At 49.5% G+C, this 19,050-nt stretch overlaps 1 protein-coding gene across 2 annotated transcripts in view; it reads right to left on the bottom strand.

The window, feature by feature from the left end:
• BCL9L (BCL9 like) overlaps nucleotides 1–19,050 on the bottom strand; it is a 215,471-nt gene that overhangs the window by 15,029 nt on the left and 181,392 nt on the right. Inside the window, exons 3-7 of one of the 2 annotated variants that reach the window (XM_078682216.1) lie at nucleotides 14,830–14,952; nucleotides 14,126–14,330; nucleotides 10,527–10,611; nucleotides 7,075–9,445; nucleotides 6,857–6,967 (exon numbers count right to left, since the gene is read on the bottom strand). In XM_078682216.1, coding sequence (XP_078538342.1) covers nucleotides 6,857–6,967; nucleotides 7,075–9,445; nucleotides 10,527–10,611; nucleotides 14,126–14,330; nucleotides 14,830–14,952 — 2,895 coding nt within the window. The remainder of the gene's footprint in view (nucleotides 1–6,856; nucleotides 6,968–7,074; nucleotides 9,446–10,526; nucleotides 10,612–14,125; nucleotides 14,331–14,829; nucleotides 14,953–19,050) is intronic. The other variant, XM_078682217.1, reaches the window with a different exon arrangement.

Raw genomic sequence — 19,050 nt, 5'->3', positions numbered from 1 at the left:
TTTTGTTTTTAGGTCTCGTGACCTATCAATGCGCATGCGCATTGAGAGAAGCGAGACTATAGGGCTTTAAACAAAGTTTAACTAACTGCGGCGATTTGGTGCTGTGCCCGTGCGCTTTTAGGTCAATGCGCAAGCGCATTGACCTAAAATGCGCGTGCACATCACCAAATCGCCATCTGTTCCCAAAGCCACACTCCTCCCACACCTTTGAAGTGAAGCTTAGCTTCACTTCAAAGGCCCCGGCTGCTTCACACCCTCATGCCGCTCTCCCCGCTCCGCCCCCTCCCCTGCCCGCCGTGTCTCCCCTTCGGTGTCTTAAGTTGTTGTGTGCAATCTCAACAATGACCTTGACCTATTGTCTGTTTTAGTTATGTTTTTGTGGGTAACAAAGTTGCTGTTTCATAGATGAGTCTGTAAACATATAGTCTGTTCATTAGACCAGTTTTCATTCTTGTGAGAATCAGTACCGCTTCATATGCATCTCCAGTCTGGTTGCAAAGAGCACTGCCAGGAACCAATCATAGCAGCGTTAGTGTGATTTTAGTGCATCAAACTACTATAGCACTTTATTGCGTAAAAATGTTTATTTCTAAAGGTTTTTTTTGTTAACAGTTTTACATCCTAATATTGCACGTCATCTAATAACCCTCTTCACACTCTATTATGAATCCAGAGCAGGAGAGTCTGGCCTGGATTCCCTCTTGCCTTAACTTCTTTCCCTGCATGCCTCCTCTCTCTGGCTATAGCCTACTCTGTTTAACGTAATCATTTAATGTATTTATCCAAATTGCCAACGCGTAATTTCATGAGCCTCATCCTTGCCGCCTTTGAACCCCTATCCGTATGATCATTATTCTTGTTTGTCGCCCTGCCCTTTGCTTAGTCACTATACCCGTCTTCTGTTTCATGCTCCCCCTCTGCCCTTTCTGTCCTGAGAGCAGTTTACTTGGCAGTGGAAGACGGTACTTGAAGGTAATCAGCAGAAGTCCTTCCCAAGCTGCCCTCGTGTCCTTGTCATTCCTCTCTCTACCTGTACTGGAGCTCGAAGCCATCTCCTCTGCGTTCGGCTCCGTTCTGATTACCTCTGAGTCCTCCACATCACCTGTTCTTTCACTTTCGCTTTCTCGTTATATGCCCATATACATCTCCCCTCACACTCACCCTCACTCACCCTCACCTTCACTCACCCTCACTCACCCTCACCCTCACTCACCCTCAACCCCTCACTCACCCTCAACCCCTCACCCTCACTCACCCTCAACCTCACTCACCCTCACCCTCACTCACCCTCAACCTCACTCACCCTCATTCACCCTCACCCTCATTCACCCTCACCCTCACTCACCCTCAACCTCACTCACCCTCATTCACCCTCACCCTCAACCTCACTCACCCTCACCCTCACTCACCCTCACCCTCACTCACCCTCAACCCCTCACTCACCCTCACTCACCCTCAACCCCTCACTCACCCTCACTCACCCTCACCCTCACCCTCACTCACCCTCAACCCCTCACTCACCCTCAACCCCTCACCCTCACCCACCCTCACCCTCACTCACCCTCAACCCCTCACCCACCCTCAACCCCTCACCCTCACCCTCACTCACCCTCAACCCCTCACCCTCAACCCCTCACTCACCCTCACTCTCACTCACCCTCAACCCCTCACTCACCCTCACTCACCCTCAACCCCTCACCCTCACTCACCCTCAACCCCTCACCCTCACTCACCCTCAACCCCTCACCCTCACCCTCACTCACCCTCACCCACCCTCACTCACCCTCAACCCCTCACCCTCACTCACCCTCACCCTCAACCCCTCACCCTCACTCACCCTCAACCCCTCACCCTCACTCAACATCACCCTCACTCACCCTCAACCCCTCACCCTCACTCACCCTCAACCTCACTCACCCTCACCCTCACTCACCCTCACCCTCACTCACCCTCAACCCCTCACCCTCACTCACCCTCACTCACCCTCACCCACCCTCACTCACCCTCAACCCCTCACCCTCACTCACCCTCACCCTCACTCACCCTCAACCCCTCACCCTCACTCACCCTCAACCCCTCACCCTCACCCTCACTCACCCTCAACCCCTCACCCTCACCCTCACTCACCCTCAACCCCTCACCCTCACCCTCTCACCCTCACTCACCCTCAACCTCACTCACCCTCAACCCCTCACTCACCCTCACTCACCCTCAACCCCTCACCCACCCTCACTCACCCTCAACCTCAACCCCTCACCCACCCTCACTCACCCTCAACCCCTCACCCTCGCTCACCCTCAACCACCCTCACTCACCCTCAACCCCTCACCCTCACTCACCCTCACTCACCCTCACCCTCACTCACCCTCACCCTCACTCACCCTCAACCCCTCACCCACCCTCAACCCCTCACCCTCACTCACCCTCACCCACCCTCAACCCCTCACCCTCACTCACCCTCAACCCCTCACTCACCCTCAACCCCTCACCCACCCTCAACCCCTCACTCACCCTCACTCTCACTCACCCTCAACCCCTCACCCTCACTCACCCTCACCCTCACTCACCCTCACCCTCACTCACCCTCAACCCCTCACTCACCCTCAACCCCTCACTCACCCTCACCCTCACCCTCACTCACCCTCAACCCCTCACCCTCACCCTCACCCCCTCACTCACCCTCAACCTCACTCACCCTCAACCCCTCACTCACCCTCACTCACCCTCAACCCCTCACCCACCCTCACCCTCACTCACCCTCAACCTCAACCCCTCACCCACCCTCACTCACCCTCAACCCCTCACCCTCACTCACCCTCAACCCCTCACCCTCGCTCACCCTCAACCTCCCTCACCCTCACTCACCCTCAACCCCTCACCCTCACTCACCCTCACCCTCACTCACCCTCACCCTCACTCACCCTCAACCCCTCACCCACCCTCAACCCCTCACCCTCACTCACCCTCACCCACCCTCAACCCCTCACCCTCACTCACCCTCAACCCCTCACTCACCCTCAACCCCTCACCCTCAACCCCTCACTCACCCTCACTCTCACTCACCCTCACTCTCACTCACCCTCAACCCCTCACTCACCCTCACCCTCACTCACCCTCACCCTCAACCCCTCACCCTCACTCACCCTCACCCTCACTCACCCTCAACCCCTCACCCTCTCACCCTCAACCCCTCACCCTCAACCCCTCACCCTCACTCACCCTCAATCCTTCACCCTCAACCCCTCACCCTCACTCACCCTCACTCACCCTCAACCCCTCAACCCCTCACTCACCCTCACAACACATATTGTGTTACAATAGGTGTCACATTTGCGAAAGATAAAACTATTGGCATTGTAAATAACAAAGCTATTAATTTCGCTATTTTCAAAACAAGCACATAAATAAAAAATGTGTCCTTTACAATACCAATAGCTCAAACTTTCCTAATGCGAGACCTATTGCATTGCTGTGCTTCTCTCCCCTGCTGCACTCTCCTGCTCTCTAGAGATGTGGCCTAACGACCAGAGCTGCCATCTAAGTCACGTAAATACAAAATATGTTGCATTCCAAATGCTATAGGTGTCACATTCGCGAAAGTTATAACTATTGGCATTGTAAATGACAAAGCCATCAATTTAGCAATTTTAAAAACCAACAAATAAATAAAATATGTCATTTACAAGACCAATAACTCCAACTTTTCTAATGCGAGACCTATTGCATTTCCAATGCTTGTTTCCCAAGGTGCTTATCCTCTATTGTGAAACTTTCTGATGTATTAATGTCCTTCTGCAATGTTACTTTGTTTGCAATGGGCAGCAATTGGTGTCCCTTTTGGTATGACCTGCAAAACTCAATAAAAAAAAAAAAGAATGAAAAATAAAAGAGTATTCTATGTTCAACACCAAACCCTGCCTTTGCTAATCTCAGAGCGCCTTAAAAGAAGGGTAAGATATTGTTATACAGGTTTAAAGTTCAATGGCGACACAATGCTGCTCTCTGGGTTTTAAGTGGCAGCAACTTTGAGAGTTATAGCAGTGTGAAGCTCATCCGAGTCTGCAAAACTGATTTTTTTCAAAAGAGCTGTTCTGCAGCAGCGTTCCTCCTTCCACGCTACTGACAAACAGCATGTTAGATCAGGCAACACTTCTGCTGACCATATACTGGTTGCACGTGGTGTTTGTTCATCAGAGGTCCCTGCTTTGGCATAGCTTGTTAATTATATTCCTTGACACGCTGAGAATCTTGAGGGAGAAGGCGGGGATGGCTATGCCATTTAAAAACAATCTCATTCCAAGACATTTAATAATAGTCTATCTTATTTAATAATATTCTTATTATAAGTAATGCACAAGAAAACTCTTCCTTTTTAATTTATTCAAATACCTTTGAAAGTTTTCAGGGTTAGTCCAAAAAAGAATCTGCCGGCACCTGGCGTACAAAGTCAAACTGCTTGACTTGTGAATTTAGTGGGTTTTTTCATGTCCTCTGCAATAGAACACAAAAGTAGGACCTTCCAACTTTTCATTCCTTGAAAAAACGTATGTCCTTAATACAACAAAATAACTTGGTACTATCAGGACTGATTATGGACATGCCAATTTAATGGGTTTCTCCTACATCATCTTCAAAACTGAAATCAAAGCCATTTTACACTCTGCTTCCATAGTGATTTCTGGAACTAAAACACTGACCACCTATTTCCAGTTCTAAAGGATGCTTAAGCAAGAACAACATTCAAGCTGTTGTTGATCTACCCTGAAGTCCTGCGCCACCAACACCCGAAATACCTATGCAATACCTCAAAATCTCTGATGGCAACAATTATTTGAGGAACATAGATAATCTAAATCTGGAAACCAAAAAATGCAAAACTCATAGAACTGTTAGATTAGAACTCTCTCCAGGTCGACATGAGACGTTCAGAGGATTTACTCAAACACAACAAAAATGCACCTGTTTAATATTTACATGGACTCGTTTTAGCCCCACCATCTCTAATACATGTTCCATTAACCTCTCTAAGACCTATCTCTTCCTCCCTTTCAGCATTCCTGTGACCACCTTTCCCTACCTACCCGAATTCCTTCCATAATATAATTGTAGGGCATTCATCACCACTGCCTTAGGGTGTCAAGTAAGAGAAATGGGTAATCGCCTAAACATAGCACCTTCTGTTCACCACGAGACAGAAGCAACCACTGCCAGGCAGAGTGAGTGTTTGCCTCCCCTGCCCTAACCATTTGGTATTGACCGTGGCGAGAGAGCGATAGAGAAAGAGAGAGAGATAGTGTGTGTGTTAGAGAGGGAGACAAATGAGAGAGAGTGAGAAAGAAAGCGAGAGAGAAAGAGGCAGAAAGAGAGAGAAAGAGGCAGAAAGAGAGAAAGAGAAAGAGAGACAGACTGGGTTTGTTTGAGAGGTGTCACACTTCAGTGTACACACAGTTGCCAATGCTACTGATGTTTTAATTGTAAAAGAAAAACACTCAGTGCCTTGTCCATAACGCGGATTGTAAGAGTAGGGTTGGAGTACTATGGAAACTGTACAAAAAAAGTGTTTCCAAAACTGAGGTACTTCAACAAGTCACGCACACCTGGGGGGCCAACAAAGCTTGATTTATAGTGGTACCCTCTGCTGCAGCCCAGGATATTGGAAGCAAAGGCTTAGAGAAGATTTGGGTCTACAACAAAACTGGAAAGGCATGCGAGATAAGATGGTGCTTTTCTGAAAAGTCACTTTGATTGCCTCTCTTTTAAAGTAGGTATCCAAAAACAGGCTTTGGAAGTCTTGCCCACAGTCAACTCCTTTGCCTCTAGGGCAGTAGGTACTGTGCAGAACTTGCACCCTTGGTGCAAACACCTAATCTGTGGGAACACGCTAAGAAAAAGTGTCCTACTAAAGTGCTTGAGGAATTCCAGAAAAATATATTTTGACTCCACGAGGCCTGCACATTTCTGACCTAAAGACAGGCCATGCCCCGGAACAAATTGTTTCATTCTTATCTACTGCTTCTGCTCTCTGTGCCACTACCACACCCCTTCGTCCAACCCTCCTTGTCAAGGGGTATGGATAGTTTGGAAAAATTAAGGTCCTTTAACACCAGTTCTGGGCCAAGGACAACATCGCTACAGTACAGAGAGATGGGCAGTGTTTCTCCATTTTTAGACTATACTGTACATCTCTAGTCATGTTGTTCACTTTGAGGCGGGGAAAAGGATGGGTAGGGAGTGGGGGGGAGAATGGGTAGGGAGTGAGGGGTGAGAGTTAACTACATTTCTGAACTATCTTGTGGATGTGGATGTCAACTCCTTGCCTCCGTTGTTGGGTTACAGGGCAGGAGTGTGTAAGACTGCACCATGTGAGACTCATTGCTGACTCTGGGAGAGGCACCGACTCCTACTCTTGGACTATTGTTCAAGAGTTGCTGTGCAGTGTGAGGCTCAGTCCAGGCTGACTGTGGTAAGAGAGAGGCACTTGCTCCTATACTGGGCTATGTTCAGGACTGCAAGAAGGCCTGGTTTGAGAACTCAAGACTGAGTTATGTTGTAAAAGTGCTGTTTGGCTGGAGTACAGTGTGAGACTTGGTACTGAATGTGACCGTAAGGGGCATATACCGCTATTACTGGTCTAGGTTGCAAGTGTTCTGCAAATCTGTCTACGTGTGTCTGTCAGGAATGCATGTGGATGTCTTTGGCATAATTTGTGGTACATCCATGGCGTGCAATAAAGGACGCGCATTACTTTCATTCCTCAGCAGGTGACACGACCAAAAGCAGGAAAAACCTGTTTCAAATGGCTTTGAGTGGACTCACTAAAACGCAGCCCAAAGTGTAGAAAAGTTTGTTGAATTACTTTTTTGGAGTTCACAAGCAGCACAGCCGGTATGAGGGGGTTTTTCAGGCGCCCCATAGCGCGGCGCCAATGATTCCTCCAACATCAAAGTCACAACGTTTTTTGAGAGCTCTGCATTTGGGGGGACAAAAAGATTTTGTGTACAGGCAGCACTTAGGGAAAGTCAACAGACATGTCCAAGACATGTACAGACACACAGACAGAGGCAAATAGCTTACCTGGATCCATGCTGCCCATGGAGGGCATGCCCATAGGCTGATTGCCCTGTGCGATGCCTGGGCTGTGCATGTTGGTCTTCGGTGATGGCACCCATCCAGGAGACGAGACGGCCATGGAGGGGGACTTCAGCCGATTAGGGGAGCTGGTGGGCGAGCGGACGCCAAGTGAGGGGGTGATCACATGGGGTGACTTCATCGGCCCAGACTGGTTCGAGGGTGGCAAGTTTCCCATCTGTGATGGTGTCTGGGGGGACTTGAGATTGGCCGAAGGTGAAGTGCCCATTGGTGAGTGGACTTGACCTAGCGTTGGGGACTTGAGGTGTCCCAGATTGGGGGAATTCATCTGGTTCATGCTGATTGTGAGATCAGAGGGGCGACGGCCCAGACCCCGTGCTGCATTTGGGTGAAGATTTCCCATGTTCACCTGGTTTTGTTGGGAATTTGGTGCACCCTGCATTGGGATGTGGCTAAGCCGTGTTGTGCCACCAATGTTACCAACAGGCATAGAACCCTGGTCAGGGCTAAACATATCCTGTGCACTCCCAATATCCTGGGGCATATTGGGGTACGGGCCCGGTTGGCCAGGAAAGGGAGGCTGTCCTTGGTTGGGGAACTGGGAGGACATCATCATTTTCTGGGATGCTCCCATCATTGCCCCTCCACTGTCCCGGCTACCGTTCTGAGCTCTCAACCTGGCCATCTCATCGGGGGACATGCTCTGGGGTCGCCCCATCTCAGCAGCCCTCATTTTCTGCGACATCATCATCTGCTGCTGGGGCGTCATCTGTACATTCAGGTTCATGTTCATGTTCATATTAACGTTCATGTTCATGTTGAGGTTGCCTGGACCCATCTGGGCATCCATGTCTCGCAGGCTGGATGGGCCAATGGGCGGGCTCAGCATCCCCCGCGAGCCCACAAAGTCCATACCCATTGGCCCCCCACTCATGCTGTCTCCTGCCATCTGTCCAGGAAAGAGGGCAGGGTCCATCTGCCTGTGAGCTTGCATTAGACGCTCCATTTCCATGCCCTGGCTCATGGCACCGCTGGGCATGCCCATAGGCCTCTGCATACTCCCTGCACGCTTCTCCATTAACTGGTGCCTCAAGATCTCTTCCCTTGCCCGGGGATTCATGAACCGTTCTGCCTCACCTTGCCCGGGGGGATAAGGCACATTTCCCTGTGGAAAATTCCCGGGGCCTCCCATGGGAGGCATATCATCTGTCCAGACCATGCCAGGCCTGACTGCACGCTGCATGGCACCCATTGGCCCAATCCCATCCATTGGCATGTTCTGCATCCCACTAAAACCCGAGACCCGCTGCATCTGATTGCCTGGGAATCTGGGGCCAGGAAAAGCAGCACCACCACGCAGCTGGAGCGATTCTTGGATGTCGATGGGCCCGCCCATACGGTTACCCATACCTGGGGGCCACTGCTCACCTGGTTTGCTGTGGTAAGGTGGTGGGGGGGCCCTCATCATCATCCCACCCATTGAGGGCTGCATCATGTCCTGCATTGGGCGGCCGTGCATGGACATGTGTTCTTCCTTCCGACGCTTTTCCTCGTAGTACTCCTCCTGCAGCTTCCGCCAGGCCACCTGTTCAGGCGTCAAGCTGTCCTGGTTCAGTCTATGCATCATCATGCTCATCTGCTGGCCCATGTCAGAGCCAGGGTGGTGCGGCACTTCATGCTCCATACCTGGGCCCCCCAGACTTTGTGTTTGTGATATCATAGACTGCAGTGGCTCCTCGTACTTCTTGTGACCGGGTGGCGGAGGCGGTGGCTGCTGCTGAGGTGGTTGAGATGGCGGCTGCTGAGGTGGTGGCAGAGGCTGTCCCCCTTCATCAGCATTTAAGTTGCCTTTCGCGTATGGATCACCTTCTCCACTGCGTAGTAACAGGCGTTCAATGTCTCTTAATGTCTGCAGGGAGCGCTCTCGATGCTCCAACTGTTCCTTGGACAATCTCTCATTGGTGGTGATGCCACGGGGTCCCAGGCTGGCTGGCCCGTTGCCAGGACAGCCAGGACCACTGCTGTCTTCAAGCAGGTTAGGCCCAGCCACAGCAGAAGGATCTGCTGGTCCTGTTTGGATTTGATTACTTGTGGAGTTTGGTGGGGTTGGATGATTACTTGCAGGCTGATTGCCACTGCTAGCGTTGGGTAGTGAGTTGGGGGTTAAGTCGTGGTGAGATTCCTCAGGTCCACTCTCTTGTACCAATGAATTTGGGGTTGGTATAGCTTGCTGGCTGCTACTTTTCTGCTGAGGACCCCCCTGTTGTGCCTGTGGAGTGCTCACTGGTGGTGCTGACGGTGTGCTCAGAGGGCGCTGCTCCTGAGCAGTTGGCACAATTGGCGCCTCGTGTATGACCTATTAAAAACACAGAAAAAAAATCTTGAGAAATTCAAACAACATTAGAAGGTCCCTCTTCTCTTCCACTCTGACAGACTGTAGTACAATGGTTGTCGCTTTAGTGGTCAACGCTTCCCTCCAATCCTGTTCTATTATAGGAGTCTTAGCCCAATAATAGCAAGAATTTTGAACTGGAGCCTCTATAGGACGAGGAAATTGTGTTTAGGACAACCTCTCCAGCTTCATTTGTTTATTTATTGTTTATTCAAAAAATGGCTTTGATTCCTTGGAACCTACATGCCCTATCCAGCGATGAGGGACTCTAGGTTTAGGTTATTTTGATTTAGAGGGAGAGATGGTCTTGTGACATAACTGATGAGGATGGAGGAAGCTATAAACAGACAGAATAAGACATTGTATTTCAAGAGGACCAGTCATGGTGTCTTTGTGAGGGTGTGGCATGCGCGAATAACTCCATTGCGTCCAGACTCAGGACAGAGGAAGAAGGGGTGGTGAAGTGAAACTTCTGTTTCCTGCAGAGAGGCTGCGGAAGGGACTAGTTCAGTAGCCACCCAGATAAGCTATTAACATGCGGGAGCACATGACGGTGTGACTGCAGCATTCAGTGTGAATGAGTGTGAGGGTAGGATTGGCAAAGACAAGTTTGTGTCTGGTGAGAGGCTTTTCTGTGGGAAACTGTGTGCATACGCCACTTATGTATTAATGACAGTGTGTTGCAACTGTATATCTTTTCTACACAGCATGAAGCTGTGTGCAAAATACTCAAAGCTCACACACGTCTCAGTCATAACACCAGAGAAGCAGGCCATAATGAAGACTCATGGATAGTTCTTCACTTCTGCAAGTTTAGAAGGAGATTTCTCTGGCAGCAATATGTGTAACACATACACAACGTGTTTGCGAACTTGCCTAAGCATGCGAAAACAAGCAAGGCCACACCACCACAAGTGTGCCCAGAAAAAGTCACACAGCACCTAATGGCTTCAAGTACCTACAGTGACCTGCCATTTGAGATCTGGTCAATGTCAAGAAGGACTCACTTTCAGGTAGTAGAAATAAGTCTCCAGGAGGCACCCACCTGATCCAACTTGCTGCGAGGGACGTTCTGCTGATGGTAGGCGAGAATGGAGTCTGCTGTGCCGTGTAACACTGCCTCTGCCGCTCTGTGGAACAAGGGCGAACATGAATAAATAGAAGAACAGGAAATTTTATCCCACCAAATGACAAGGGACTTTGCTGCAGGCAAAGAATTAGGAGCAATGTAGCACCTCACAGTTGAGGAGCCGAGCCCCACATAAAGAACACGGAAACATGATCCAGCTAAAGGATACGGAACCCAGGCAAGGAATGAGGAACCTTGCCCAACTAAAGGACAAGCAAGAGTGTTGTGCTAACGAATGAGCACCACTTCCCAGCTAAAGAACAAGGAATGGTGCCAGTATCAAGATAATGAAAGGCATACATCCAGAGGACAAGGTCTAACAGCCCTGCTCAAGAACAAGGAACTATTCCCAACCAAAGGATACGTTGTCTAAGTCAAAGAACAAAGTACAGTGTCCTTCAGCTAAAGAAAAGGGAATAAGGCATCAGCTGAACAACCACCAATTGTGTTACAGCCAAAGGCCTAAGAACTGTAGTCCAAGCACAGAACATTGAAGAAGGGAGTGTCCACAACCAAAAAAAAGGAGCAATGTTCCGGCCAAAGAAAAAAGAAGAGTGCTACAACCAAGAAAAAGAAATATCTCTAAACCCAAGAACAACAAAACCAGGCATGATTATAAAAACTAGGAAATGTGCCTCAGTCACAGAGCAAGAAACCATGTCACAGCTAAAGAGTAAGAAACAATACACCAAAAAAAAAAGAACAAAACACATGCCAACAAAAAACATAAGGTACTACATCCATATAAAAAACAGGGAACTATAGTGTGCCCTACCCAAATCAAGGAACCATACCCCAACCATACAAAAACATAATCATGCCCCACTTAAAATAGGCAAGGAACTGTGCCCTAATATAAGTGCACCAGATCTATCGAAAAAGTAACTATGCCACATGCAAAGAACAACAAAACAGGAGACCATATTCCAGCCACAAAGAAGGAACAATGTCCCAATCACAGAGTACTCAATTGTGCTGCTATAAAAGAATAACAAATCCTACTCAGAGACGAAGACAATGCTCTCAATACAGAAACAGGAACTATACTTAGACAACCGGACTAAGAACCATCACTTACCCATTAACAAGAAACCATGCCCAAATCACAGAACTAGAAATAGCAGCCAAACCCAAGACCAAGAAATTATGACTCAATTACAGAATAATAAACTGTTGGAAACCCCAAGAACAAACTATGACTCATCCATAGAAAAACAACATGGGGAAAACCATGAACTAGAATTCATGAACCAACCAAAGACCAAGACACTGTGGTTGAAGTCAAAAACATGAAACCATGAATCAGCAAAAAACAAGAAAACATGCCACCAAAACAAAGAACAAGGCACCATGATTCAGCCAAACCACAATGAACTATAACCGAACCAATGAACATGAAACCATCAAAAGAACAAGGTGCCATGGTTGAACACTAGAACAAAAACCTATGACCCAACCAAAGAACAATGAACCTTAGCAGAACTCAAGAACAAGGAAACATGCAACTATAAATACGAATGGAGTTGGTAGAAGGATGGGGGGGTGGAGATTGAGAAGAACTAGGGAGCAATGAAACACTCACCTTTTGTTTGGAAGAGGTTCAGGGGTCACATCTTGGTGGGAAAGGAGGATAATTGAATCAGTCATTCATATTTTGGGTGTAAACACGGCTGTTTGTGGAGGTTTAGGTGAATTATATTTGTGTGCTTTTTGTGGATCAGACACTGTCAAGTTGGCAGAGGGAACTGATGGGAATCGGACAGTCACAGGTTGGTGAGGAGTCAGACATCAATCCGCTTGTAGTGAGATTAGAGCAGCAAAGTGAAACTCAGAAGTGGAAAGAAGGGGGTGATACAGATCAGGCACTCCTGTGTTGACAGACTAGTGGGGACAAAATATGCTTTGGTGGTGGATCAAACATCTACAGTGGAGAGAGAGCAGATCATCCATGGGCACTCATGTTCCAGAGTTTGAGTAAGGAGATTAAAAAATGACTGGAGGTGGGATCCGGCACCCGTGTTTTGGGAGGCACGGGTGGTGAAGATATCGGACACTCACATGTAGATGTGGATCTAACACCCACCTGCGGGGGGGTCAGACAATCAAGTGTAGGAGGTTGATTAGAAACGCATTAGTTGACAGGGAGCGGGACCGGACTGGCCATCTGGGCAAGTGGGCAATTTCCTGGGTGACTGGAGCCCCAGGAGGCTTGTTTTGACACTTGGAGGCCGGTTTCGGCCTCTAGGAAAGATGGTGCATGTTATGCAATCCCAGCGGCAACTTTCAATCAATCAATCAATCAGAGTACTTGTAAAGCGCGCTACTTACCCGTGAGGGTCTCAAGGCGCTGAGGGGAGGGGGTCCCGCTACTGCTCGAAGAGCCAGGTCTTGAGGAGTCTTCTGAAGGCGAGTAGGTCTTGGGTCTGCCGTAGGTGGGTAGGGAGGGTGTTCCAGGTCTTGGCGGCGAGGTAGGAGAAGGATCTGCCACCGGAGGTTGTTCGTTGGATGCAGGGAACAGCGGCGAGGGCGAGGCTGGCGGAGCGGAGATGGCGGGGGTGTAGAAGCGGAGTCTGCTGTTCAGGTAGGCTGGTCCGCGTTGTGGAGTGCTTTGTGTGTGCGTGGGTGAGGAGCTTCAAGGTGATCCTTTTGACGACGGGGAGCCAGTGTAGGTCTCTCAGGTGGGGGGTGTGTGGCTGCGGCAGGGGACGTTGACGATCAGTCGGGCGGAGGCGTTTTGGATGCGTAGAGTGCGTTGCCGTAGTCCAGTCTGCTGCTGACGAGGGCCTGTGCACCGTTCTTCTTGCTTCGGTTGGGGCCCACTTGTAAATCCTGCGGAGCATGCAGAGGGTGTTGTAGCAGGAGGAGGAGACGGCGTTGACCTGTTTAGACATGGAGAGGGAGGAGTCGAGGATGAATCCTAGGTTACGTGCATGGTCGGTGGGTGTCGGTGCTGTTCCCAGTGTGGTCGGCCACCAGGAGTCGTTCCAGGCTGAGGGCGCGGGTCCGAGGATGAGTACCTCGGTCTTGTCCAAGTTCAGCTTCAGACGGCTTTAAAGAGTTGCTCTGTCTCTGGGGCGCATTAGTGCATCTGCACATGGGGGTTACTTTTATCATTTTTGCCAGGGCTGCTTAAGTTCCCAATCCAGCCCTGACAAGGAGTCATATATGCAAGTGCAGCTGGAGTATAAAAAACTCATTTATTGGCGGGGGCTGAAATACGCATGTGTTGCTGGGGATCAGATACTTATGTATGGGTGGCAGTTTAGATATTGATCTGTTTGGCGATTATCAGTCACTCACATGTTGGTGGTGGATCAGACACTCACAAAAAGGTGGAGATCAGACATGCATGTCTCTGTGAGGGATCAGACAGATGCTCATATGTTGGGTGGGGACCCCACTTACATGTTCATAGAGAGATCAGACACTTGCATTTTGACAGATGGAAGGATATGGGAGGATCAGACACTTGCTGGAAGTGTTGTGAAGGAGAGTTAAAAGGATCGATCACTCACGTGTTAGCAAGGTGTGTTGTGAAGACATAAACAAAATGAGAAGGCTGCTTTATTGGCCCGGCAACACTGCTGGCATCAGGGCGCGGCCCAACTGGAGGGCAGTGGGGTGTGCTGGAAGAACTCGTCTCATTCAGGGTCGGCAGTGGGTTCGAGCCAGGGCCTAGTGTGGCGGCGGTGGCCATGACAGGCTCTGCTACATGACAGTCTGTGAGGAAGAGAAACACTAGTTAAGTTACCCAATTAAGGGCAGATATCACTACACCTAGATTTAGAGAAGCTGGTGCCATGGGGACAAGTGCAGCCTGAGGAGCAGAGACCAATGCTGCAGCTGGAGTGGAAGGAACCGACACCATGTAGCTGGGAGAGCAGATACTGTGCTTACAGCTAGAACAAGAGAAACGAGAAAGGGCTCAGCTAAAGCTAAAGGCTATGGAATAGCTGAAACTGGAGGAGGAGAAACCATGGATTTAGCTAGATCTGGGAGCGGGGGATGGGGGGAGTCAGAACTAGTTACAGTGTCTGCATCATGTGCAAGGTACGAACTGAGGTTGGGAATCTTCTTTCCAAGGCCCTGGATCAGATTGGGATTCCAGACTGTGCATTGGATCATTGGCCTGTTCAGATGTCCACTACTTCCAGGGGGCTCTACCCGTTTACCTTCAGCAGTGCAGGCACCGGTCACTGTTTCTTTTGCAAATACTTACTGTGTCCGGGGACCAAGGACTTCTCATCCTCCTCGCTGTCGGGACCCGAGCACCACTCATCACCACTGTAGGGCTGCTTCCGCTCCAGCACGCATCGCCGCTTGCTTCGTGGAACCACCTCACCTGCAGCCGAAATAAAGACCATCACGAAAGAAAGATCCTCAGTCCAGAAACAAAAGGCCAGGCTACCAGGTAAGTAGGAGGATCTGAAATGTCTGTCTAAACATGCTGGTTCCTGCCTTAAGTATCAATCGGTCACATGTCAGGTATATGTTTTAATAAAGAGCAATTGATGTCTTTAAGATAGGAATACACTTCTATTAGAATTACCTCAAATTACTGTTTTTTTAATTTTTTTAAATATTACATTTTAGCATCATATTTTTAATTAAAAAAGGAAGGACAGTAGCGAAACTGCAAGATCTATTTCACAGGAAGTACTCAGTAGCCGGAAGTCTAGTTGTGATACATCCTCTTACTTTTGTAAACGTCTGAAACCAACATTTCTATTTCCTGAAAGCAATAGTACATAAGAGCATTCCGAAGTTCTGTTTTCATAAAAGCTTGTATATTTTTAGATATTCAACAACGGACACTACTTTTAATGAGGATCAGAAATGATGTATGCTAATACATGTTTTCTGATGTAAATAGGAATTGTTCATCTGATAGCACAGCTACTGGTCATCAAGAAATCCTCAATAATGTATTGCAACATTAACTATGGAGCTCTGTTGTACCACATAATATTAAATACATTACACTGGTGGGTTAGCATCCGAACGGCGATGGTTAAGTCTTACATTGCACTTTTCATTGGGACTCCAAGTGGTTTGGCCTTAATTTAGACTTCTTTTATCTTCCTAACTGCTTCCTAGCATTTTCGAGGTATACAGTTCTGTGAGGAAATTATGACAGAAACTCCCAACGTATGCCTTCACGCTGAGCACTATAAAAGAGGAGATATGCTTTCACTCCCTCTCAAATGTGTCTCATGTAAACCAACCTATAATAATATCCTGATGCACAGAGTAATAGGCTGTTTATTACCGTTGTTGCTTGTGTTAGGTGGCATGGCTCACAAGAGGCAAAACCTTGAGTGGGTCCCCTTCCATAATGCTTATAAATAACAGGGGTCTGCGTGACGGTTTATGCCACGCTCTTCTGTCACGTATAGTAATTATAAACAAATATATTTAACCAATGTCAGTAACTGACACTGAATATGCCTTCAGACTATTAGCAGAGTTGGTTTCCTCTGTAAAGTAATGTGTAATACGCCTTGTGTGAGACAGAAAGAAGTGTTTTCTCACTATTTCAGGGTAATAACATAGAATGTAACTTTTGTAACATAGTAATACATGACTCAATGTGTATTTATTCGTGCACTTGCTCTAAATAAATTGAGTTATTCGGTTACATTTATTTTCACAGATATAGCAAACATATATGCATGCCATGGCAGCAAAAATAAATCAATCAATTCAATCAGGCATTTGTTAACCCCTTCGGTGCTGATGACTAGCTCAGCTCGTCATGCAGCACGGTGGCGCTGTGCTGATGACGAGGTGAGCTCGTCATGGCCTCCGCGGAACGCCCATGCGGGGATAATTCCCCTGCTGTGCTGGGCGTTCCATTGAGCGGGCGGGGTCATGACGAGCTCAGCTCGTCTTCAGCACAGCGCCACCGTGCTGCATGATGAGCCGAGCTTGTCATCAGCACCGTGGTGCTGCGCGCCCCCCCCTCCCCCCGAACAGCAGGGCAATTAGCCCCACGGTGATGGAGTTAAGCGTGACTACTCACCCGTAAGGGTCTCAAGGAGCTGGGGGGTTAGCAGGCTCCAGTCCATCCAGGGTGGAGGGGCGTCTGTCAAAAAGCCAGGTTTTGAGGTTTCTTGCGAAGATGTGGAGCGATGTCTGTCTGAGGTGGAGCAGCAGTGCGTTCCAGGCTCGGGCCGCAAGGAAGGAGGAGCCGCCTCCCGATCTGGTCTTTCTGGTGCGCGGAGACCACAGCGTAGGAGAGCTGGGCAGATGTAGGGTCCTCTGGGGTGCGTGGAATTTGAGTCGGATGTTCAGGTAAGCTGGTCCAGTGTCGTGGAGGGCCTTGTGGGCGTGGGTGAGCATCTTGAAGGTGACTCTAGCTTAGATGGGGAGCCAGTGGAGTGTGCACAGGTGCTGGGAGATGTGGCAGGGTCTTGGCAAGTCAAGGACCCGTCTTGCAGCGGCGTTCTTAATGTTCTGTAGGTTGCGGGCGAGGTTTTTGTTTATTCCGGCGTAGAGTGCGTTGCCATAGTCGAGTCTGCTGGTGACCAGGGCATGAGTGACGGGTTTTTTTTGTGTTCGAGGGGGATCCATTTAAAGGTCTTATGTAGGAGGCGGAGGGTGTGGAAGCAGGAGGACGAGACGGAGTTGATCTGGTGGTCCATTTTGAGCTCGGAGTCCAGGATGATTCCCAGGTTGCATGCGTGGTCCGTGGGGGTGGGTGGGCTTCCGAGGGCAGGGGCCACCAGGTGTCGTTCCATGCGTCTGGGTTTGGGCCAATGATGAGTTCTTCTGTTTTGTTGGTGTTTAGTTGTAGGCAGCTGTTTTTCATCCATTTGGCGACAGCTTCCATTCCTTCTCGAAAATTGTATCTGGCGGTATTGGGTTTGTTGGATAGGGAGAGGATGAGTTGGGTGTGGTCTGCGTATGAGACAATGTCGAGTCCGTAGGTTCTGACGATGGGGGCGAGGGGAGCCATGTAGACGTTGAAGAGTGTAGGGCTGAGGGAGGACCCCTGGGGGACTCCGCAGGTGGTAGGTGTAGGGTCGGAGAGGAAAGGGGGGAGTCTGACCCGCTGCGCTCTGCCGGATGGCCTAGTCTTGGATCCCTGCACTGTGTAGTTTATGTATTAGGGTGCGGTAAAAGACTGTGTCGAAAGCCACTGAAAGGTCGAGGATGATGAGGGGTGCTGCTTTTCCTTTGTCCAGTAGGGTGCGGATGTCCTATGTTGCAGCACAGAGGGTGGTTTCCGTACTGTGGTTTTTTTCTGAAGCCGGATTGGGAGGAGATGAGGATGTTGTGCTCTTCGATGAATGTGGTGAGTTGGCTGTTGATGGCTTTCTCAATGACTTTCGCTGGGAACGGGAGCAGGGAGTTTCTGAGGTCGGTGGGGTCTGCCGAGGGTTTCTTCAGGAGGGAGTTGACCTCTGCGTGTTTCCAGTCGTCAGGGAATGTGGCAGTTGCCAGGGAACGGTTGATGGTGTGGCAGAGCATGGGTGCGATGGTGTCGGCGGCTCTGTGGAAAATGTGGTGGGGGTAGGGGTCCGTGGGGGGCCCAGAGTGGATTGACTTCATAGTCTTCAGTGTGTCTTCGGTGGTGAGGGCTCTCCAGTAGTCAATCGCTGGCTTCAGGGTGTTGGGGTGGTTGGTGAGGGTTCAGTGTGTTGGTTGTCTTCGTCTATGTTGTCGTAGATGCTCTTGATTTTGTGGTGGAAAAAGGTGCTGAGTTTGTTGCAGAGGTCTTGTGAGGGAGGGATGTCGGTGGACTCGCTGGTGCGTTGGGCGAACTCCTTGATGATGTTGAAGACTTCTTTGCTGTTGTGTGCGTGAGTGGAGATTCTGTCTTCAATCGCTTCTTTCCTAGTTTTTCTGATGAGTTGGTGGTGGGCGTTGGTGGTGGCTCTGAAGTTGTTGTAGGCTTCTGTGGATTTGGTGTTCCTCCAGGCCTTTTCGAGGCGGCGGCAACTGCGTCTGGACTCTCGAAGTTCAGTGGTAAACCATCTGGCTTTCTTGGCGTGGGTGGTGGTGTTTTTCTTGAGGGGGGGCTATGGTGTTTGTGCTGTCAGAGATACATCTGTGCAGGGTTCGGGCTGCGATGTTGGGGTCGTCGTTTTTCGCAATGGTTGGGGTGGAGTTGCAGAGTGATGAGGTTAGCTGTTCGTCTGTGATTCTGGTCCAGTTTCTTCGTGGGAGCAGGTGCAGGTGTCTGTGGATGGTGGGTGTTCTGAGGGTGAAGTGGACGCATCGATGGTCAGTCCATGGGAGTTCGGTGGTGTGGCTGAAGGTGATGGAGTTACCTGTTATGAAGAGGGGTCGAGGGTGTGTCCTGCTGAGTGCGTGGATTTGGTCACGATCTGGCGGAGTCCAATGTTGTGGAGGTTGTCCAGGAGGGATGTGGTGCTGGGGTGCTGGGGTCCAGTTGGTTGTCGACGTGGAAGTTGAGGTTTCCCAGTAGGGTGTA

This window comes from Lissotriton helveticus, chromosome 3_1 (assembly GCF_964261635.1).
Source record: "Lissotriton helveticus chromosome 3_1, aLisHel1.1, whole genome shotgun sequence".
Lineage (NCBI taxonomy): Eukaryota > Metazoa > Chordata > Amphibia > Caudata > Salamandridae > Lissotriton > Lissotriton helveticus.
The sequence above is the reverse complement of the archived record's forward strand: the minus strand, read 5'-3'. Positions and strand labels throughout refer to the sequence as shown.